General features: G+C 38.9%; 1 protein-coding gene across 1 annotated transcript in view; it reads right to left on the bottom strand.

Moving 5' to 3' along the window:
- SEL1L3 (SEL1L family member 3) overlaps nt 1-24,387 on the bottom strand; it is a 33,804-nt gene extending 9,417 nt beyond the window's left edge. Inside the window, exons 1-17 of the mRNA XM_053975584.1 lie at nt 23,910-24,387; nt 19,249-19,816; nt 17,553-17,679; nt 14,658-14,779; nt 13,213-13,328; nt 12,443-12,498; nt 11,326-11,458; nt 10,618-10,750; nt 9,795-9,941; nt 9,162-9,373; nt 7,476-7,655; nt 6,221-6,340; nt 5,455-5,595; nt 4,306-4,368; nt 2,724-2,900; nt 1,058-1,185; nt 343-426 (exon numbers count right to left, since the gene is read on the bottom strand). Of these exons, the coding sequence (XP_053831559.1) occupies nt 343-426; nt 1,058-1,185; nt 2,724-2,900; nt 4,306-4,368; nt 5,455-5,595; nt 6,221-6,340; nt 7,476-7,655; nt 9,162-9,373; nt 9,795-9,941; nt 10,618-10,750; nt 11,326-11,458; nt 12,443-12,498; nt 13,213-13,328; nt 14,658-14,779; nt 17,553-17,679; nt 19,249-19,816; nt 23,910-23,966 (2,564 nt within the window). The 5' untranslated portion in view covers nt 23,967-24,387. The remainder of the gene's footprint in view (nt 1-342; nt 427-1,057; nt 1,186-2,723; nt 2,901-4,305; nt 4,369-5,454; nt 5,596-6,220; nt 6,341-7,475; nt 7,656-9,161; nt 9,374-9,794; nt 9,942-10,617; nt 10,751-11,325; nt 11,459-12,442; nt 12,499-13,212; nt 13,329-14,657; nt 14,780-17,552; nt 17,680-19,248; nt 19,817-23,909) is intronic.
- Nucleotides 24,388-24,390: the final 3 nt, after the last annotated feature.

Genomic DNA, 24,390 nt, shown 5'->3' with positions numbered 1-24,390 from the left:
AGAGAAGGTAAAAGATGATATTTGTAACAGAGAGAATAGTAAAAGTGAAAGGCGTTCTCTGGTTAATCCAGTGCGCATTACACAAATATTATCGGATGAGAACCACAGTTGAAACAACTATTTCACACTACAAACTCCTTGTTTTTCACTTGATTCTGTCAGAACTGTTGACTTACATTTTGGGTCAAGTCCTCCTTCCCTTTATGTCAGTGGATGTTTTGCAACTGATTTTTGTAATGCTACTGCTTTTTTTTCTTTGTGGTGATGGCCCATTATTAATTCTTTTATCTTGCTATAAAGTAAGTGAAAAAAAAGAAAATATAGAGAACGGAAGAAACATACCATGAAAGTTCCAGATAAGCATTGAGAGCCTTTCTGATTACATGACCTAAGTAGCCATTCTTCTCTGCAATGTGTTTTGCCCAGCTGTGGAATAGAACAAACAAAAAATGAATGGTCATGCTCCAGTAATGTTATCCCAACTCACATAGACTCAAAGAACACAAAAGGATATGGGATCACCATCTGACTTCTTCTGTAAGACAAACTATGGGATTTAACAGTAGTCACTGCATCAATCCTGTGACAATTGACTGAGAACATGACGTCCATTCATCTCTATGAGTGTATTAGAGACATCCTATGTTTTTTTCTCAGCAATGTTTTTTTAAGAAAACAAACATAAGTTAATAGGTGCCATCAATAATTATCTGCCTATTTTTCATGCAAAATGCCAATTCTACCACATCACTGATATTTCTTGAAAATAAAAAACATAGCAAGGCTTTGTTAGATACAAAGACTTGTTCAATACAATCTCTCTGAGTTGTTCTTGAAAAAAAAAGTAGTAAAAGTACTCAGTATCTCTTAAAATCTACTGGTCATCAAATAATACACATACTTATGCAGATCAAATATTACTGCAGAAGAACCTTTTTCCATGGAGGTAAGCACTGTGAAGTACAAGGTATTTAGGGCATGGACATAAAAATCACCAATAATCAAAATAATCACATTGGAAATATATTCTCCTTTTATAAATGGTTTCCTTACTTACATTACAGCTTTTTCTGGATCTCTAGGGAAGTCTTCCATATTTCCTGTGATGTAATACAGAGAGCATCGCAAAGTCCCTTCTATATGTCCTCCTTGGGCTGCTTTATAGAAATAGCGTGCAGCAACTGTCTGTAAAGAAACAAGACACAATTAGCAACTTTGCATTATTAATCTTTATTGAGATTTCTTCCTCAGGACCCTTTTCATCAAAGGAATAAAAACAAGTAGCTAGCTAATGAGGGTAAGATAGTTTAACTACTGTTAGTGTACTTAGATGAAATGAATTCTCCTAAGTTTTTAATAGTTTAGGCTAGCAAAAGTTTTGAAAAACATATATTCAGTAATATATGGAACATCAAACAGAAAAGCGTCTAAATGATTAACTAACACTCACTAACACAAAAGTCTTGCATGCATTGACAAAAGTAAAATTAGTTATTCACTAGTAGGAATATTATTAAGGCATCCTGGAGAACAGAACTTTTGCACTTGCAATGCCAAATGAAAACTGTGGAGCAGCAGCAATTCTCTGTATGTTCAGCAGATCACAACCACAGTGCTCAAATCTTTGCAACTGGTTTATAAAAGATAACACAGATTGAGTAAGCAGGGCCAAAGCTACAGAAGTGGGAAGGCTGTGTGACTCCACATTTTACCCTCAGGAACAGTAATCGGCAAAGTAAACCAAACCTGCATACAACCCAAAATAATTTATTTCAGGAAATTTTTAACCATCCATATATGCTTTCTGTTAGTGAGGATGGACTACATACTCCTTCTTGTCTTTGGCTTTGATGAATAAAGAAACCTGGGCACTTTTTGGTGTACTCTTACAATCAGTCCACTCTGAAATGTGTTTTTTGGTCCCTGGGGAAGGAAAATGTGTTTGCCAGATGCACATGTTGGTGAGCACTGCTGCTGCTGGCAGCAGAAATGCTCATTGTCTGGAGTATATCCAGATCTCAGAACTCAAAGGCCACACTGGAAACATTTTTTAGCTCTAAGTATGAGGTCTGCCAACATTTATTACAGACTACCCCACTACATTTTTGCTGCTGTTCATACACTTCCAAGTTAATTAAAATAAATATAAATGAAGTAGACCGTTCCTATTAGGGGAAAATTTATTTCGCACATATATTAATGGGTTCTGTCACAGAAAAACAAAATAAAATACTGCCGTCTACCAAGACTGTTAGTTATATTTTCAAGTCTGGATTGGAGGCTTCTCACTTCAGTTCTGAGGCTCACAGAAGCTATGTGAACGTAGCATAGCTGTTCATGGGTTGAGGGACAAGGTTGTGCTTCTTTCATTTATTGTGGAATCCCTTCCCTATAAACTTTCCAATCCAAAACTGAGAACTGAAAGGTCTCATGATGTGAGAGCACACAACCCTTCCTGGCTGCTGTCACTGGAAGGAGTAAAACCTGCACCTGTTTTGTTTCTAAATTAAAATAATACAAACATATGCATATAATTTTGACTGAGATATTTGAGCAACATCTCTCTCCCTAAGCAATCTGATCTAATCCCCCAGTAAAATACTTCTTTATGATAAAAGGTATCAAAATCCAACTTAGGGTGAGCAGAGCAATCTCAAGAATGAGGCAAAAACGTCTAAATTGGGCCCTAATGTGAGAAATAGTACCATTAAATATTTACTCACTTGATTTCTACCAGGTACTCCAGGGTAAATCCCATCTAAATATAGGACACCAAGGTTGTATGATGCATCTGGATTTCCCAATTCTTCAGCAATTAACCAGTGTTTGGCTGCTTTTCTGTAGTCTCTTTTAAAATTGTGGTAATACCATCCTAATCCATTCACTGCCTGGGGCAAGCCCTTAGGGAAGGAGAAGAGCAATCTCAGGTCACACATTTGATTCTGCTTTTTGTCACTTCTGGGACTTTTTTTTCCCCACTACTTTTCCCTGTGGCCTTGTATATAGAGTGAGAAATAAGACTCCAGTGTCATCTTATTCTACTGAGTCTCAGCCATGACTTTCACTTGTTGACAGGAACAAACTGTGACTATTTTTCCCCTATCTCCTCTGCAAAGCCAAATAGGACTCTTATTCTTGTGAACTCCCAGAAACTGGTTGACAGGATTAGCAATCAAAAACCCCACTTCTTTTAAACTAGAACATTTCCTTGAGAATAAATAGAAACTAACATACACAGAACTTTGTAATGCTGCTTTCAAAATGCACTTCACCAACATCATACAGATCAGCTTACGATATTGCTACTTGCTGTTATCAAGTTGCATCTTTACATCTTAGCTCAAGAGAAAATCTTGAGACAGTTTTTATTGTTGTTGCAATGAGTCACAGCTTCCTTGCATAAATTGGTGGATCATATGGGGCTGTAAGTATGCCAGCAGTGTTACTAACTTGCACATTAAAATGCAAAAGCCGTTAAACTTTTCAATAATTATGATGTTGTTTCTGTATAGAAAATGTGCATTGAGCATAAGAACCCAAGTATATGAGTTCAAGGAGAGTAAGGAAATGGATGTCTCTAGGAGTCTTCCAGGAAGCTGAATCAACTCAGATTCTGAATCAAGGGAATTTTGATCACATCATAAACGCCTCTCAGTTTATTTAAGCCTTTTCCAAACAGGCAGTAAAACAGTTAGTCTCTCTTGGTTCAAAAGAATCCCAGAATTGGCACAAATCTTTTCTGATAGTAGTCAGCAGCGAAGTCCAACTGTCATAATCAGTAATTTAACTAATTCTGATTCTAAGAGCTAGGAATGTATTCAAGGTCTAGGTACTTTTTCATTTTTATTCTAAGGACCAGATCATGGCCTGAGTAACCTGGCTGTCCTAGATCATTACATGGAGTGAGGCTCCTCTGCTCTGTGGTGCCTGTCAATGTTTCTCCCTACAATGGAAATAAAACAGGAGACTTTGGGACATCCAGGTCTTCTCCCTTAATGCTTAGGAATATGAGGCAAAAACATGCTCCTGGATGAAATATTCACTCTGTAAATCACTTAAATAACATCAAGTTCCAAAAGATGTAAGTAGAGAGATTTTTTTCTTTCACAGAAATTTTGGCTGATTTTGAGTGGTCTTGTCTCCCAACTTGGGCAAATAAGGTTTTCACCATTCATGGTGATAACACCGTAAGAAGCAAGCAGTATGACACAGAATTATGGTAACAGGAGTTTTACATAAATCAGAGTTCATTGTTATTAGCACCTAGTACAGAACTGCTACAATAAAATATTTATTGCATCTTACCTTGGCTGCTGCTTTCTTCATCAATTCCAATGCGAGTTTTATATTCTTTTTCACACCTTGACCCTAGGAAACAAATATGCATAACAATCATTGTTTACAAATGCAGGCTGATAAAAATTCACTTATGCACATCCAAAATGCTTTTTAATATTGGTACTATTACCGAATAATGGTCATTCAGCTTAAACAGTTACAACAAAACAAGCAGTTTTGTGTTCATCCTTCCTTCATAGCTTTACAAAATCTCAGTGATTCAGTCTAGAAACAATTATTTCACCAGTATATTCAAGTGATTTTTTACGGGTAAATAGTATCACAGATATTTAATTCTGAGCAACTAAGGAAGAATGAATAGCATTCAAAGGGGCATAGGTTGTGCACAGTTTGGCAGTAAGAGCTCTCAGCTCTCCTGAAAAAGGATGTTAGAGTGTCTCTAGAGGAAATATACAGACATCATGCTTATGATGTCCACATAAAATAATTCCAGACCCAGGTAAAACAGATTATGTGTGCTTAAAATTAACACAAGCTAAGCATAAGCAAGCATTTTCTAGAGAAAAACCCTCCACTGTCAAAGGAATGAAATGAAGACTTAACAATATTTCTCACCAATATTTCTAGGCTTTAGTGCTTGAATGTCTTATGGGTGACATCACTTAGCTGATACACCTCTTTTGACTCAGGTGAGGCCATGGTTCAGTTTAGCATCTTCTGTCTACTACTTCTAGCAGGGAAAAACTAATTGCATGCAGCGATAATTTAATTCCAACTAAAAAAAAAATCCTAATAAAGGGCATTCTAAGAAAGGATCAAACTTTTACCTACACCTCTACACCAAAGCCTATGCCTACTAGCTGGTTGGATTCTTGAGGTGACAAGACATTAGGAAAAATTAGGATCCATAATTTGGGTGGTATTTTGATCCTGAATATGGATAGGAATAATGTAGGATTGTTTCTAACTTGCTCTTCTTAAAATTTTTGTGCCTCTTTTTGATAAAAATCAACATTAGCTTCATACCTATTGACTGATTTTCAGAGTAAATCTAAAAGCACTTGTATACACTCTTACGTGTGTCACTGCAGATAACCTAAAACATCATGTTACAGGAACAGTGATTTTGAAGTGAAAACCTGAAATATGACTTACCTTAAACAACACAATGGCATAATCATATATCAACACTGGATCTTCTGTTTCTATTGCACCCTTTGCATACCATTCTATTGCAGCTTCAGGATTTTTTGCCACTCCTTGTTGGCCCCAGAACAGCATCTGAGCCAAACGTTGCTAAAAGAAAACAATTTAAGTAATAATGCTATAAATGCAAGTATTGAAACTGGAATTGCAGGAGCAGACTTTTGCAGGCTTAGATGCATTTCAAATATGAGAACAAACTAGTATAGACCCTCAACAGTTTGAAAAGAACTGGTTAACAGGAATATTCAGAGAGTTTTTCAGTGGTGGAATGTACTGATACTAACTCTACAGCAGGCTTATTTTTACAGCTGTCAGTATCATGAATTCTGGATTGATTTAATTGCAGAGGTAAGTGACAGACAGATTTGATGCATGTAAATGGCTCAGTACTGCAATAAACTGCTACTGGTCTCAGATCAGCAGCAGTAAATGCAATGTATCAAATACAAAGGCAGGGAAAAGGATCAGAGAAGGAGGTTGCCAAGACTTGAAGACTCTTCCCTTCTGCCTTGCATCATTGTTATGGCTTTTACATGGTTACTGGATATTATTGAACAGGAACATGAGAAGTAGTCCAGGCTCGGAAAAAAGAACCAATTCTGGGTGGAAGGAGAAAAGTCTGTCTGCTCTCCTCTGGAACTTTCCTACATGGTCTATAGATGAACAATCCTGAGGGTGTCTAAAACCAAGAATGGGGAAGTATATTGCTTTATACCTGTGCAGCTGCATTTCCTCTTGTTGCTTCATGTTTTAACCACATAAAGACATCACCATTTTCTTTTGTTTGAGCTTTTAGCAGTTCATCATCCATCAGTCTTATAGTTTCAACAAATGCCTGAAGAGTAGGTGAACAAAAAAAAATTAATTTCCACATGAATTTCACAATTAATTTCTACATCTGCTACCCAAATGAAAATGTTGCCTATTTCCTGCTTATCCCTAAAAATTCACAATCAGGTCTGGATTTTAAAATTCTCATCACTCCTCTGTTGGCCAGTGCATTAAGAACTATTCTTACATCCACTATAAAAAACATTTACTGCTTTGTTCCAGAACTGTAAGTCCATTCTACTCCAGAAAGATATGTCTTGGCATATCAACAACTGAAGAAAACCCCCAAACCATCTTTTGGTGTTAAATGCACTTTAAAACGACAAAGAAGTGTATTTAAGTCTTTCAAGGCTTTAATATTTCTATAGAAATCACTTTCAAAAGATTAAAAAAGGACTGGCAGAAAGCTTGATGAAGGCCTGACCCACAGCACTCATCTAGGTAAGTCTGCCAGATTTTAGTTCTTCAGCAATTAGAATCTCTCTATTTTTGTACAATAATCATGTTTTCTGATAAGCCAGGATTCTAGCACTAACCTGCCTTGACTATTCTCTACAAATAAAGTTGTGTTACTTCCTGTTTAGCAGCCTATTCTAAAATCATGTTATCGTAACTTTATCAGATAAGTAATTATTTAATAACCAAGTCATTACATTTGATTATAGAAAAGGTTAAAGTATGGAGAGGACAATTCATCTTTTGCAGGAACTTCATGATGTCTGTCTATTGAAACAGCAGATCAGTTGCTTAATAAACACATCCAATTATATTATAATTAAAAATCTGACCAAGGATTCAGGAGCCAAGAATAAGGCTTGGACTTTAATAAAAGACAGCCTTGTGGACAATTCTGAGGATTTGAGTCTGATTGTGATTTTGATTTCCCCTTCCTAATAAACATAGTAATGATACCTACATATAATTTGGGGGATTTTGTAACAATCATTGTATCATAGAATGATTTGGGCTGGAAGGGACTTTTAAGGACCATTTAGTCCAACACCCCTGCCACAGGCAGGGACACGAATCAGATGAGCCAATATTTGCAAATCAAGACAAAAATCTTCTGGCCACATAATACAAATATGAAAAATAACTTGCACAGAAAACAAGTTCAGATACACTTATAACTCTTTTACCTGTTCCCCTTTTATATTGTGTTGATCCAGGGATGTCTTTATTGCAATATTGCTGTAATAAGCATATGACAGCTCCAAATCAAGTGGATAGTTATTAATCCCTTGGTAATGTTTATAGCCAAGATTCATCACAGAAAGTCTCTCGTTCCCCTGAGCACCAACCAAACTATACAGCAGTCCCTGCCAAAAATCGACAGACATAAACAAGAGTGAATTCACTGCACATTTCACAAGTTAAGCATTTTGTAGGAAATTTACAGGGAACAGAATGTTCATACTGGTAGCTGAGATACTAGCTATATTATGTAAACACAGTTAAGAGAAGCAAGTACAGCCATAAAGTAGTCAAAATGTCTTATGTTTGCACAGAAAACTGGAAAGAAAAACTAGGCTCTAAATACTTTTCAAATATTGCATTTATTCTGTCATCACTAAATGTGCAGCAATTTTTTAATGTCATTTTACTACAGTTTTGTTTATACTCTGACACTTCTTATACTCAGCAGTGACTAAACTAGTCCCACTGATGCCAGCTGGAGTTTTCACACTAAATTCTGTGGAAACATATGGAAGCTAACAAACAGTATCTGAGAATCTTACCGTAGGGATCTGACAGGACTAGCAGGATGGAATCTACGGTTGATAAGGTTTCAGCACAAATCTCCCTTGAGGTGCATGTTAATTGGTCTATGCACCACACATTTGCCAAAAGATGTTTTCAGCACTACTATTATTTTCACCTGCACAGTAAGAAAGCCAGTGGTGTCCCATCTGTGCTGGATATTAAAGTGTTTCCTACACTACCTGAAGCAGATCCAAAGATGAAATGACCTAGCCTCCATAATAAGCACTGTATACTCTATCATTAGGGTATAAAAAATGTTCCTATCTAAGGTTTATTGTTTTTGAAGAACTGCAGGTGAGCTTTGTCTCTGTTGGGCCTGTGAGAGGTTCTTCTGATTTAGCATCCTCTAACCACAACAGACAGATCTGCTATTCTTTATGAGTGTTTTATATTTTACTATTATACCACATACTTCCCCTGGCATATAAACACCTTCCCTTTATTTGACCTAGAACACATTGAAACATTTCAGTTATTTGCAACCTGCCTAAGAGGTCAGGAGTTCTCAAACTCTGCAGTTGCTCAGTTGAAGCACAGTCACTTTTTTTACAAAAGAAAACTGTTCTACTTTGGTTACCCTTGCTCATTTTACCATAATATACTCAGTGTCACATTTTTGCACACTCTAAAATCAGACTTCTTTCCTGACTGTACTATGCAACCTTTCCACTTTAGATTTGCCTGATCTGGGACTTTTTTCCTGCCTGTCTTCAAATGACTGTGGGTGACTCAAGGCTCATACTCATCCTGGCTCCACAGTGACTAGGAAAAGCAGTACTTTCTTTGCTGTTCACTTTACTACCATTTTCAGATCTTTACTATATCCTTGTTCTGCTTGAGCAGGATTAGGATTCCCACCATCAGGTGGGAATATCAGTGATATCTTCATAAAGATATCACTGCCATCAAGGTATTTATTAGTAGCTTTACTGAGAATCCCTTCAACCACCTGGATCTGAGGGCCATTTCACTTTTTTAAATTCAATGGATCATCCCATTTCTGAACAGTCTTTAAAGGTAATGAATTTCACAGACATAACAGCACATGTTAAATACAGTACCTTTATACGATCCACAGGCACACCAAGCCCTGTTTCAAATATAACTGCAAGGAAATAGGAAGCCTTATGGTATCCACAACAACTGGAATCCACCAGGAGAGGGACAGAGGAGCCCAAATTGCTGAGGCCATTGGCACTGGACAGACCTTTCACAACCTTCTCAAATATCATCCGGCCAACTTCTACAACTGTATCACTTCCATCTTCTAACACTAAAAAACAAATATAGAACACACAGTTGCTGCAAGAGTTAAAATTAGGAACCAATTTCCCCAGAAACTGAGTAACAGACAGAATAATAGATTCTGCTATTTCTCAAGCTGAATGGTATTCTCAATGTAGACAAAATTCCTAGAGTAACAATTATTACTGAATATAAAGGGTGAATAAAAATCCAAAAGACCATCTCAAAGTAACTAACCACTACAAACATAAGGATATTTCTATGATTCCTTCTACCTAATAAGCCATCCTTCCACCTGCAGCATATTACAACATATAAGCTACTTAACACTTCTATATTAAGTTAGCTAATATGAAAAAAGTATAACACATAAAGTCAAATTATACTAAACTACACAACAAATATTGTTGAGTTATTTAAGAACAATTTAAAAAAAGAAACATGATTACCATCTGGATTACTGAAATCCATCTCTTGTAACAGTTTGAACAAAGTGTGGTACTTTTCCCTGAGCTCTTTTCCCCACATGAAAGCATCACATTTGGATTTTTCTCCGTATTTGTGAATCAGCTCCAAATAATAGTTTTCATAGTAACCTAGAGAAAGCAAAATGTTTAAGATATGAAAGCTGACTTTTGGTCTTGAAAAGAAGTTTCTGACAGAAAAAAAATTCTAGCAAACTAAAAATTCATGGACAAGATGAGCACACCCTTAACACAAAGCTAAAAACTCACTCAGCTAGCACAGGCCACTTATAAATGTATTTAGATTTCTTCTTCCATGCTCAGGTCACAACGCATTCAGTCGAATTCAAATTAGAAACATAAGCTAGTTTTCAGCACATATTTAAGCTATGTCATTCTTCTTTCACTAAAGTGGATACTTTGGTTAATTACTGAATGTTAGGCAACTGTGGCAGAAACATTCTAGCAAAATCCACTCATTTTCCTTTAGGGTCATTTGGAAAATGAAATGGAAGAAAGGCAATTGCATAGCATACATGAAAGCTTGAGAGTATTTCTTTGTCACTTTAGGCACCTGTCTTATTAGAGAAGACATATCAAGATGAATTCAAGTTTTTATTCTATGACACAAAAGCATTTGCAGAGACAAAACCCCAGTTCTAGCTAACAGTAATGAGACTAAACTCTTTTTTCTTGTTATGGCTGAATTTAATTTTACTTTTGATGATCAATATCCAGATTGTTAAAGGAAAGAAACCAGGTCTCCAAAGATGATAGTTTAAAATTCATGTCATAAATCAACACTTACAACTTCTGTGTGTTTTTTCGCCTTGCCTTACAATATATCTGTAATCATAAACTATTTCTTGAATGTCCATACATCTCTCGTAGTAAAGTTCAATTTGTTCCACTGTGTCTTTGTCATGAAGAGGATTAGAAATCTGTAAAAAGGCAAATGATGTATAAGTGGCATCCCATCTGTTGTTGTGTATGCTCAGCTGGAAGGATGCATTACAAAGGGAAACAGATTGTTCACTACAATCAGCTTATCTGGCACATCATATTAGTGTGTCAGACAACCTGATGCTGGCCACAGTAGACCACTGTCTATTTAAATGGTCAGCATAATCCAAAAATCACAGATGAATTTCCAAAACTGACCAAACCCATGTGACTTTTACCATCAGTTTCATCAAAACCCAGATTTGTCAAATATATCCAACACTGTATCATCAGAAACTCTGGGAACAAAGCAGTAGTGAAAATATGTCCTCATTAAATATAGATCTACAAACACTGCTTTGCACACTTTCCAAAGTATTATCTTTTAGCATTTGAAATGGTAACTAATATTGATAGATTTCAACAGAAAATAATCATATATGACATATGTTCCCAGATACTATTGTGCTTCATAGCTAGTTTATCACTTGATGAGCACTCAATCTGAAAAAATAAAATACAGTCATAGCTGGCTGCTAATATTTCAGCACTCCCAAGTAGTGCTTTTGCTTACCTGTTCTGTTTCCAACACGTTGAGGCGATAGTATTTCACAGGTCCAAAGAACGCTTCAATACCATTTACGTACCCACTGCCTCCCAGAACGAAGTATCCAGCAGTGTCATCATAATAGAAGTCTTCCCTAAAACTTGAGAACATGAAAGAGAAGTAAGCTGACTATCTAGAGGTACTGTGAAAGAAGAAAGAGAAATTAGTATTTCTCAAAATTTCTGCAACTGACAGTCTTAAGCTTATTGCAAGTATCTTTTTCTTTTGTCATTTGTTTATTCTCAAAATCTACTCTGCAATTTAGTGTGATAAATAATGGAGTAAATTTAATAAATACCTTGTCTACAAACATATTAAACCAGCAGGGTGTTTTATTTTTCTGACCTGTATCTTTTGCTATTTTATGCATCATTACTTAAGCTCAATCTTTTCAGTTCCACCTTTCCCTTCCCTTTTCTAACACAGCATATGGAAATTTAAGTTGTCTCCTAGAGTTATCATCTGCAACTTATCAATTTCTGGATTTAAAGAATAGCAGAGAAGGAACAATCCTGAAGTCTACCATGAAGTTCACTGTTACGTAGTTCCCTTATTAAGTGTAATTTTTTAATTATTTGCACAAGAAAGAGTCCATCGTAAATTATAGTGAAAGAAAATAACTAAAAATCCATTAAAAAAAAATCAGTTGCTTAGAATAAAGGACAGAGAGTGAATACTTTTGGTAGAAATTTTGCTCTCTATCTAAGCAAAGCAAGTAACAATTTCCCTGGTGAAATACTACCTCTCACAGCAACAGTAAAACTAGACTTCAGTAAGGCCAAAAGTTCATTTGAAGACTGATCTTAATGCCACTGACCTGCCAATCAGTTTTTAGTGAGGGCTATCAGACTCTAGTACTAGATCATGCACCACATTAATGCATGGCATTAACAAAAATATTCAGCTCATGCTTAATGTAAGCACAGTAAAGCAAACTGGTTTTGAAAACATAGTGTAGAAAAAGACCACAGACATTTTCAATATCAATTAGAATCTCAGCTACAAACTTGTGCTATCCTTCTCCCATTCTCTGTATCTGAACATACACACACATATTACTCCACAAAGGGAAAATGCTGCTTACGTAAAAGATTGATGATGGTGTCTTTTCAAATTCTTCCCAACACTGCTTACTTCGATCTAAAAGAGCACAAAATATTAATTACAATAAAAGAAATGTTATAGGGTACATTTATTACACTGTCTAGTTGCTCCAGGGGAGGTTTAAATTGGATGTTAGGAAATATTTCTTCACTGAAAGGGTTGTCAAGCACTGGAACGGGCTGCCCATGTTAATTGTGGAGTCACCATCCCTGGAAGTGTTCAGGAAACAAGTGGATGTGACACTCAGTGCTGTGGTTTTAATTGATATGGTGCTGTTTGGTCAAAGGTTGGACTCGATAATCTTTGAGGTCTTTTCCAGCCTTAATGATTCAATGATTCTTGATGATCCACAGCCCAAAGTCCTTCTCCCCAGGGCTGTTCTCAATCTACTCTGTGCTTGGGATTCCCCTGGCCCAGGTGCAACACCTTGCACTTGGACTTGTTGAACATCACAGGGTTCACATGGGCCCACCTCTCAAGCCTGCCCTTGTCCATCTGGCATCCATTCCCTCCAGCATCTCAACTACACCCCACAGCTTGGTGTCGTTAGAAAACTTGCTGAGGGTGCACTCAATCCAACTCAATCAATCAAAGTAGATTTTCCAAGGCTAGATGGTCTGAACATCCCCTCACAACTTCTAGTTTTAGATTTATTTTTTTTTTGCTATGTGAGCACGTACAATTTACAGTATTTCTCTCAACCTCAGCTATTAAGGAGTTTGTCAGTTTGTAAATCAGTAGCAAGGATACCTGTCCACCCTTAAAGGAGAGATCCAGTCGAAACCACTGCTTCAGAGGAAGGCTGAAGCTAGTTTTCACTGCAAGGTCATCCCCTCTCATGAGATGCATCTGAATATGCACATAACCTGAGAGCAAAAAAGGAAGAAAAAGGAAATAAACAGAAACATTAACAGTAAGAATGGGTTTACTAATGCATTGTTCACAGTGATTCTGTCCTCTTCATCCTCTTCATCACCAACAAGAGAAATCTGAGCACTCACCAAGCCATACATCAGCTCTCAGAGAGTCCCACAGACAGTGCTCCACATTTCAGTTACAATCTCAGAAGCTGATGCTCATGCTCCCATCACAGGCTGAAAACCAGGGGTAAACAGACTAAACCTATGGGAGGCTGTCACAGTTGATCTCAAACATCAGAAAGCAGTTGTGACTTTCAGTAAATAGCAGAAGGGACCAGTAAACAATGGCATCCACTCAGCACTCAACTGGTGGCATGTGACTGCAAAGATCAAGTACAAGATGACTCTACCCTCCATTTCTTGGACCTGCAGAAGCTACTCTCATGGTCTGAGCTTTTAAGACTAGAACTGCCTACTATGATAATCTAGTTTAACACTGAGAATAAAACTGGTCCTAAAACTTCACCAGGCAATTCTCATATTAAGCTGATACCTTCCATTTTTTTTTGTTCTTCAAAGAAAAGCATCCAGTTTATAATGGATAAATTAATTATTGAAATTGGCTACATGACAGAGAAAATGAAAATGACAAAAATAACAGAGAGGAAGAGGTCAGTGGTCAAACTCGCAAAGAAGGAGAATAAAATGTATTATGAGAATGCCAGGTGTGCACTTTTGAAACTCTGCATGCTTATTTCCTCTGTGATCCTGCCAGCCAGCTCCCAGCCCTCTTCTGACAACAACAGACCCCCACTGCAAGTGTTGCAAGACTAAGACAGTGCTACCTCTGAACTTTCTTCTGGATCAGGGAAACAGACTCACTCTTGAACAGTACAATGTAGGCAAGACCTTGAATGACTTTGACTTTTTCTGAGGCTACTTCCAGTTACCAAAATTTTTCATGCTGTATATATATATAGGAATTAAGATCAACTTAAAATAACACTTCAGTAATAATAAGAAAGGTTGTTCATTGAGGTAAGATCGTTTAATCTCAGTGTATGTTCCTGGCTGTAAGATTCAGGCTATTCTCCTGACAAAGCAGACATTTCCTGAAGTTAGCGAAGATTAGATGCTATGCAACTACTACGTTTTCTCCTGTTAATTTAGTAGCTACTTTCCTACTGAGACACCATAGTCAAAAAGAAGCATTTTGCAAGGGATCAATTTCACAAAATAGGTCTGATAATATATTTTTATAAATGTTATTCCGAGGCACAGATCAATAAAGACTGTATTAGACCTCTTCTGAAAGCCATTAATAATATCCCTTACCTTCCTCATTTAGGAATACAGCAGGAGTACCATACATTTCTTTTGAATCAATAAAATAGAGTATACCACACAGATCCTTTTCACAGTGATGGAGTAGATATAGCCAGATTGAAATGGTGAACCTGTATGAGCAAAAACAAACAAAAAATACACTCCTGATGAGAAAGCTCTCTATGTAATTTGAAAAGCATGCATTTCACTTTAATTTAGCAAATCTGTGTCACAAATGTAATCCTCAGAATAGAACACATTCTCTACAGTAAAAACCTTCAGAAAAAACACACTTAAGACTCTTGGATCTTTGATCTCTAACTGCAGACTTTTTTTGGTAACAACAGGAGAAGAGAGTAAGGAAGTGTTATCTGAATCAATTCCAGAATGCCAGGTCAGAGCTACTTCCAGATCCTACACCCCCAAGGAACTGAAAACACAACCAAGACAAACTGGAGCCAACCTCCCCCACACAGACTACAGTACCAAACCCCCAGATGCATGGTCTTGTCATCTTGATTGTCGAAGCCAGTAAAAACTATAAGCTCTGTCTTCTGTACTAAAAGTGAACTGTGAAAATATGCTTGGGAGAAGCAGTTAAAAATGAGTCCATCCTCTGGACAGTACAGGTAGGTATGAAGAGCTGTCACAGAAGTATCACAGGATAAATAAAGGTGGAGCCTCTGCAAACTAGGGAACAGTGCAAAATAAAAAACCAAACACCAACAGCACTATGTACTTAGAAATTTCTGTTCAAACCTGGTGGAGGCAGTAAAAGCAGAATTTCTACCACAATATCTAATTTTAAGGAGTTCCTCTGTGCCAGACAAAATCTGCTTCCGTGCTCTTAACAGAAATTTGATCACTTATTTCTGCAACATTGCCACATCAGTTAGGTCAATGCTGAATGACTTTGAAAATTGTACTTCCAATGTACAATTCAGCAAAGCATTATAATTATTATCATATCTGATGAAATAGTTCACTTTTCTTAATGATTTTTAGAAAGAGATAGTCAGTTTTTGCATTTCTGTAATTAATAAAAATGGTCAATATTTTTTTATAATACTTTAGGATTGGGTCAGCTTGCCTTGCTTCTCTCTCAAAAAACTGCTTAACATGAGTACCTTGTATCTTTTCCTAAACTAAACTACTGTAGGTCTAAAAGCCTAACACCTGCTCTCTTGCTTTAAAAAAAAATGCAAGGGTGATTAAGTTTTGCCTAATGGAAACTATGCCTTAAACAGCTAATAACACCATTTTCTCCACAGATGGTACATGGGTGAGGTAGAAAGGTTTGTAAACGACAGTCAGTTGTATATTGATTGCTAGGACCTGCAGGCAAACACTGTGCTTCCAGAAATATTGCCTGTGTGTTCTTATATATTGCTATTTTCAATTTTCATCACTGCCAATACAGCAAACTCAAATGCCTCAGCCTCCATTTAATCCTTGATTGCCAGTCTGAGACTGTGTTTGTTCTGGACACATTTCTTGGGACAGAGTTTGGGACAATGCTGACTCATTTTATATCCCCATTGCTGCAGAATGCCAAACAGCATGAGCAGTCCCTTACAGTCCCAGCCTGTCCTTGCTGCAGGCTCAAACGACAGTTATGTATCTCGGGCTCTCTTCCTTTACAAATCCCTGACTGAAGCCAAACAAGTATCTCAGTTAGATCCATCTACTTCTGTTAACCTTTTGTACAGTTCTGAACACAGAACTGAAAAAGAACTGAAGAGAAGAACTGTCTTCCTAACATAACTACCCCAGGCTGTCACACAACCACAACACACACTGAAGACATCACCTGAAGGCAAGAACTATGTGGAGCAGATAAAAAGATGCATAAATTCATGCCATATACTCTAAACCAGAGCTTAAGTGCCTCCGTACCAGAAGCAGAATGCAACTGTGTTGGTGAGAAAAGAGCAGGAGGCTGTCACTTATCCAGAAGAGACCAGGAGCTAAAAATTGCTCTGTATTTATGGCTTCAGTTATGGTTTGAGAACTAAGAATTTGCATGCAACCTGTGCTCCCTGGCACTCTTCTTGAGGCCACAGGCCAAATGCAAACCAGCAGGCAAGTTCCAATTCCTGTAATTATTTCCTACTTCTGTAATAATGTTGCCAGAGTAAGAGCATCTGGTGGAAGGGAGGTAATATTTATGTGTCTCTTTTCCCCTGAAGTTGCAAAATATGACTGGAGAGTTGTGACGTTTTGGGAAGGGGGACCAGAACAGAGCAAGATGACCTTACAAGAGTGATTCCTCTGTAACTGAATAGTGTGCAGGGCCTAAGGAGTTGTACTCCTGTCTAAATAGGAGAGTTTACACAGCAATGGGAGAAAGAAATTGAGTGAGCTCAAGCTGGAAGACTTATCTAGGCAGAGGATTCTATCTAGCAGCTCGTCAGGTGCAAAATAAACTAGAGTGGGAATTTACAAATGTGGAGCAGATAAAAAGGGATAAAGCTGCTTCATGCTGCTTGCCCTTGCAAGAAATCCTACTCTGCTCTTGGTCTGCAAACAATGTTAGAAATGCAGATCTGTTTGTAATGCAGAAAACCAACCCCAGGCTAGTTAGTCATGAGACAGCAGTGTGATCATGACAGCAGGTAAGAGCTAACTCACCCTCCTAACTGTACCTAACCCATTCAGTTACACCTTCAGTGGCATCTCTTACACAGCACTGCACCAATACATACTCTAAGTATCTTCCTGAGGTTCAGCTTAAGCCTGTCCAAAACTGGAATCAGAAGGAATTGCTAACTAGGCTCCTTTTGCATCTTTTCTGAAATTAGTAGGCAGTATTCCTTTAATTTGTGGTAAAGCCCAAGAGTTTAAGTACATTTTTAGCCTTCAAATACCAAATACAGCCCCGTTCAGTTACTTGCCTATACTTACATGGGATAATCAATCTGATGTTGTCTGACTGTCTCAAGTTCTCTGTTTTCAAATTGTTCAAATTTCTTCACAATTCCTGTTTTTTCCCCACTGGAAGCATATATAAATTCAAGAACCTGGACACCATCTGCAAAATACAGTCTCTTTCTTAATCTGACAGACAGAAAGCATAGAAACTAATTAATTAGCTCACATTCCTACAGTCAAACATTTAAATCACACAACAGATTAAAAGTTAACACTTACTCTCAGTAAGTCCTTAGACACAAGTTCACTTGCTGCTGTTAAATACATTACAGTCTTGGACCACACTAAAAGTTAAATTGAGCCTGTTTTCAGAATTAGAAGCAGGGAAAGAATAGACTTATTTATATCTAAGATACTTAAAGAACCAGTTAGTAAACAAGAAGTCCTACTTTATGTTATTCACTTAAATCTCATCTATCTTTGGTTATGCCTAAGTGACATTTCTCAACATCTCTTGGACTTGCTCTCCATTTGTCTTGTCTCCACTTGCCTCTCTATATTATATGTATGCATAGATACTAATTCTGTTCTTAACTGGTATGGATAATCCTGGAATAAAACTGATAAAGCTGCCCCTCCTAAAAAACAGGAGAAAAATCTTCCAGGCCATGATATATCATCAGCTTGCCTAGAGAATCCCAAAAACCAAACAAAAAACCACCAAGAAAACAACAAAATAAACCAAAGCCTGAGCACTTTGTTAGGATATTAATTTAAGAAACAAAATTTGAATATTATTTCCTCCTATTGTCTATTAAACTGATTTAATCTGTAATAGAAATAGATAATAGAGAAAATAAGATGTTTCACAGTGTTGTCAGATAACACATGCTGTCTCCAACAAGTATTTTAAAAAGCCCTTAAAGGAGGCAAGATGTTCCCTGTTCTTCTTCAGAGCATTTACATGCCAATGTAGTGAAAATAAATGACACAAATACCATTATGGGATTTTCTCAGAGAGAACCATTTAGAAACAAATGTTCTTCTTCCTTCTAGGTTCTGCTTTGAGCACGCATTGAGAGCAAAAGAATTGCCAGCAAGTGTAAAACTAGAGATAGGGAGGCAGAAAAAAAAGAACTCAAAAAATCTAGAAAGCAAAGTTGCTTCAGTAATCTATACTGTTGGCAAGACACGATTTTTTATTTAAAACTACTATTTTTTTTTCCTAAAAGGCTAGGGGGGAAAAAAGAAAGAGATGCTGTAAAGTTTAGCTCACTACAAAGACTTAAAAATAAGTTTCTGAGTGTGAGGCCATCATCTTAAGGAGAAGGAGACTACTTGTGTGAAAATTATGTGTGCATGAATTGCAGAACTGATTCTGAATTAATGCAGTAAGGGACTGAACAACTCTCTCTGCAGAGAAAGGAATTATGTCCACTGACTCTGATGGGTTTTGACTAAAATCGTTTGAATATGCTTAGAAAATAGGGGGCCAGGCTGCTACCAACCTCCAGGCTGGCTGTGACGAAACCATCTGAAGAGCAGGATGGCTTCAGTAACTTGCAGCTCTAACCCCACAGTTATGGAGATTACATGTTCAACAATGCTTCCCAAGTAAACCACATATTATAAATAATATTTACTATTTACTACCAGTAGGCACTTTTTAACAGCTTACCAGAGATGTTATTTGTTTCCTTGGGGGGAAAAAAAGTGACATTGGACCTACCAGTTTCATGAGGGCACTGAGGTATCCTATTGGCCTGGAGCATCCACAAATAGTCAGCACCCCACTGAAGACAAACTTTGTGGTCCTTATATGGCCGTTCAAAAGGTGGAACTGCCTCTAAAAATGTGTAGTTCTTGGCAACCGCAGCCTGGTAGTCTTCACTCTGTTCATCATCATAGTTGCTAGCTGATTTGTGGCTAATCCATGCATACAGTATCACACTGTGCACTATTATTGAGTTTCTGATGATATAATCATCTCTGTAAACCATGATGCTTGGAAATTTCAAGTGTACTTGTCGAGTTCTGCTAACATAAAGGTTCTTCTCATCCTTCCATCTCCTTCTATATACTGGTACACCAGTCCTGAACTCAGAGGAAGCTACTGCTTCTAAACTGACAATACAAGGCTTAGAACATAAATACTGAACTGAAACCTCAGAATTGTTAAGAACTTTCTTTTCTAAAATGTTTAAATAGATAAAATCTACATAATCCATATTCTTCTGAAACTGTGGAGTAACTGCCGTTGTCTGTAATGTCTCCTTTCCAAAGGACAGCACAAAGTTCTAGAAGAAAACCCAAAACACAAACATGTTAACCAGATGTGATTATTCATATACTCACCGTAATAACAGAACACTGCACAAGCATGTATACACCATACATTAACTTCAAAATATGAGGTTTCTTTTACCCAGCAAGTAGACACAGATTACTGGAGAGTCACCATCAAGATTTTAATGGCAACAACGTCCCTACATCAAGTTCTCCAAGTTACACATACTTCTACAAACAAACTGTATTTACAGGGTGTACCCTTCAGCCCTGACGCAAGTGGAATCGGGTCTAAGATAGCAACTTACACGTCACGCTATTTAAACATGCTCCTAGGATCAGGCCTAAGGAGTGTACATGAAAATGTACAGGCATATATTCATTATGTATCACTGTTTGCTAGGATTGCCACAGCCTGATGTTTCTGCATTTCTTTGAAAGTTAGCTAATTTTGTTACCTGTCATGCAGGTCCCTGAAGGACAAAATAACAACAAAGGCTTCCTGAGAATGAATTAATATTCGTGAAATGTTTAATTTTTGACATGCTCCTATCTTGAAGATGAACTTGGGAATCTGAGCAGCAAGACCAGCAGGGTGAATTTGCTCAGCTTTTGCTCTCCACAGCTATGTATATTATATACAGTTTGAGAGTGAGTGCCTGGACATACAACAGGATTATCCTCTATGCTGAAGTTCTTGTCTCTAAAGCTTCAAACAGCTCCTTTTCTTTCTGCCCTGCAGTCAGCATCCAGCTTGATGCATTGCTAAGGATACTGGGGATTACTCAGCTCTGAGGGCAAGCCACCAGCACAGCAGCTCCACCACGTCCCCTGGTCTGTCTAAAATACTCACAATTGTCACTTAGGATTACCAGGGAAAATGGTCATTAAGATTGCTCAAAATTATATCTGTCTTGGTAACTTTAAACTTTGCTAAGATTAAACAAATCAAAATAAAATTTATCTTGGATTCCTATCTTGTATTGATGTCTTTTTCACTGCATAAAAATATTTAAAGGGTTTGGTCTAGTCATTGGTACATTTCTAATCATAGAAGTTATATGTTGTGCACCTGGAGGACTAGACATTGCCCACAATCCAGTACAGGGATCAGTAAAAGTCCCTAAACTATTTTGCTTTTTATTTCTTAAGAATATGTTGACACTCCTTGAAAGCTACACTGAAAAAACATCAAGCCAGTAAGATCTGTGAAGGTGTAAATGTTAGGAAAAGTCAGAACTAAGTCCTATACTGCTTCCTTGCTCCTACAGATGAGGATTTTTGGATTTTTTGATCACCTGTGTGATCAAATACTATTTTTCCCCCAGTTCCCTGCCTCCTTAGAGGTGCAAAAGAGCTCAAGGGTTGTAAGTGGAACACAACTATGCCTAGAGGTGCTGTTTACTTCAAGACCTTGACTTTATTAAGGGTAGACACTGGAAGACATAACTGAATGAGGGAACTTTTGGACAAAAAAGCTAGATATCATTGTGAGCAGCTGGGTATCTCTAGATCTCTTTATTTAGTGTTCCTAGGGAACTTGTCACTTAAACCACTTCCCATACTTGCAACCAAATCTTCTTGTATCTGACAAGAGACACTGCAAACGAGATGTGCAGTGATGCTGAACACTGATAAACACATTAAGCACCAAGATTGCACCTTGATCCCACAAAACCCTATACAACTCAGTATTTTGGCAGTCTCATCAGAGTGACAGCCTTCCTCTCTGCCTTATTTCCCACTCCACAAAATGCATATTGGTTAGAGCACAATGCTAATAATACCAAGGTTGTGGGTTTGATCCCTTTAAGGGCCATTCACTTAAAGATTGGACTCAAAGATCCTTGTGGGTCCCTTCCAACTCAGAATATTCTGTGATTTTGTGATATTGTAAAAACTATGCAAACTGAAGGGGCTAAAAAAGGAATAGCAATAGGAAATTGGTGTCCCTTGGAACACATGGTGTCCATCATATGCTGGAATAACACACATACACAAATACTGACATAAAAGTTGATGAGAGAGCCTTGATTTTAATACTAATTCTAGTACCTTTCAGAGCTTCACTTGATGAAAGATACTATTCTTTTACATTTCAAACACAATTCTTCTTTGGTTTAAATACTTCCAAGAGCATTAAAAGCCCATAGCAGCAGCAACAAATTATCCTAAACCTCTTGTACTTGATGGTTATAATTAATATTTCTTGATCTTACAATAAAGACTACTCGTAAGTAGCTTAATCTTTGTGATAAGGGGGCTGTGTCATTAGGAAGATGGTACTGTACTATGAACACAATGCCATGTCGTTATCACAAGATGCAAAAGTCTACCATGTAGATACTACAAAGCATAGGGGTACTAATGTGTGCTTACCACACACACTTACTGTCAAAACACAGCCAGCTCTCAATTTTCTCAGTGGTTATCCAACACAGAGCAATGGGAACTATACTCCAGCAAAGACAACTTGGGTCTGGCACAGTTCATTAACAAACATGCAGCAGTGTATGAATACGTCCATCTGATTTCCAGTGAATGGCAGAAATTTTGTGGTGGGGGATCCCAAAACAGTAAGTTCTGAAACCCAAAGCCAGGTCTTTGCAGAACAATTTCCGTGATGTTCCTAGAGCACTTAAGCACAATGCAACACAATTGCTGATGCCTAAGTTTAGCTTCAGCTCTGCTGATCTAGTACCTTTCCCGTAGTGCCTGATCTGCTAAATGGCTCCCCATTTTACTTTGTATTCTTTGGTCCCTGCGTATTACTTGAGGCCTGTGCTGCCAAAATGCATGAAGTATATTTCAGTCTGCTGTTACATCCCACCTAACAAACCCTTCTGGAGGCTCATCCACTAAACAGCATGGAGCAAAGAACCCTGAGCAACCCCACAATGATGGAGGCCTGGCAGAGACTGCAGACTATAAACTTCCAGACCATGGCTGAGTCTCTGTAACCACCTGGTTGCCACTACACAGTGCATAGAGTGTGTATCATCTAAATGTTCCTACTTGGTGAGGAAGCCTCTTCCTTTCCTGTTATATCAGACAAGGAAGAGTTAAATGTGCAACACCTCTGACATAGAACAAGGATGAAAAGATTACACATTGAGTGTGATTATGAGACTTAAATATAAAAGTTTTCCAGCACACTAAAGAGGCCAGCTACACTGATCCAAAATATTATCATGAACTAGGCAAAATTCAACAAGACAGGCTTTGTGTGTGGGGCAACTTAGCCATTAAAGCTGTAAATGTTTTTTTTTTTTTCTTTTCTTAAATTCTGCTGAATCTTAACGAATTAGCCCAAGTCATCCCATCAGATCCTGGGATAAGTGGGAGGCAAATACTGCAAGCATTAGGAAACTGAATATTTTCAGTAATGCAATAATACAGAAATGATTAAGCAAGTATTCTTTCATTTGCTGGAGATGTCAACAGGACCCTCCATGAGTTCAACCCTGAAGAAATTGCACAGAATGAAACCTGCACCTGTTTGCCCAAAGCCTGAAGATAACTGCAGTTCACCTGCAAATGACCAACACTTCATGCAACATTTTACGATGTGTGAAAAGAAGACATGACAAAAAAGGGTGTTGATTTGCTGCTCTCCATCAGCACCAACATGGTACAGGCACACAAAGATTTTGACCAGAGCTTATGCTTAGCAACAAAAAAGATTAAAAAGTAGTTTAGTAACTGGCCTTAAACCATGGTTGTTTTCATAAACCAGTGCAGCAGTATGTTCAGTCGTGCATCTGTAAGCAGATGTCAAAGGCCTCCCCATTTTTTCCACTCTAGAAGTTTATCGTCACCCAGGGCAGAAAGCTTAACACTTGGATGTGGCGACTCGGCGTCCCCCATCTCAATAAGACAGGCCCTAGTCACCCCGGGGGCTGGGAGGGGGCGCGGAGCCAGGCCGGACAGCCGGGGGCCGGCTCCGAGAGGCGGCCCCGGCCCGAGCCCCCCGCGCACCCCCGGACTCCGGCTCCGGCTCCCTCCGCCCTGCGGGTACGACCCGCGGCCCCGCACGGGCCGCCCCTGCCGCCACGGCCGGGATGGGTCGGGACGCGGGGCAGGTGCGGGGCCGGCGGCACTCACCGTGAGGAGGACGAGGAGCAGCGGAGGGGGGCGGCGGGGCTCGGCCGGGGGCCGCATGCTGCTGCTGCGGCGGTGCCCAGCGCGGCAGGGACTGCGCGGCCGGCCCGGCGACAAGGATGCGGCAGATCCGGCTTCCTGGAGGAGGGGCCGCCGCCCGGGCAGGGCCCCGCTCCGCCGCCGCAGGTGCGGAGGGGCTGGGCCAGAAGACGCCGAGCCCCGGCCGTGCCGCGCAGCTCCTCGGCGGCTCCTCGCAGCTCCGTACGGCAGGCGCCGGGCGGCGCCCACCCAGGGCCGCGCCCGCCCGCTCGCTCCCTTTGCGGCTCCGCGGCGGCCCCCGCCCTCCCGCCTCGGCGCTGCGCTACCGGCGCAGTCCCGGGCCGGGACAGCTCCCGCTGTCGGGCGAGGCGCTTTAGGGCGGGGCGGCGGGACTGGGGCGCATCATCTCGGGCTGCCCGGGCCGGGCTGACAGCGCGGCGGCGCC

This window comes from Vidua macroura, chromosome 4, assembly GCF_024509145.1.
Source record: "Vidua macroura isolate BioBank_ID:100142 chromosome 4, ASM2450914v1, whole genome shotgun sequence".
Taxonomy (NCBI): Eukaryota; Metazoa; Chordata; class Aves; order Passeriformes; family Viduidae; genus Vidua; species Vidua macroura.
Note: the sequence above shows the minus strand (reverse complement) of the source record. Positions and strands in the feature narration are given on the sequence as shown.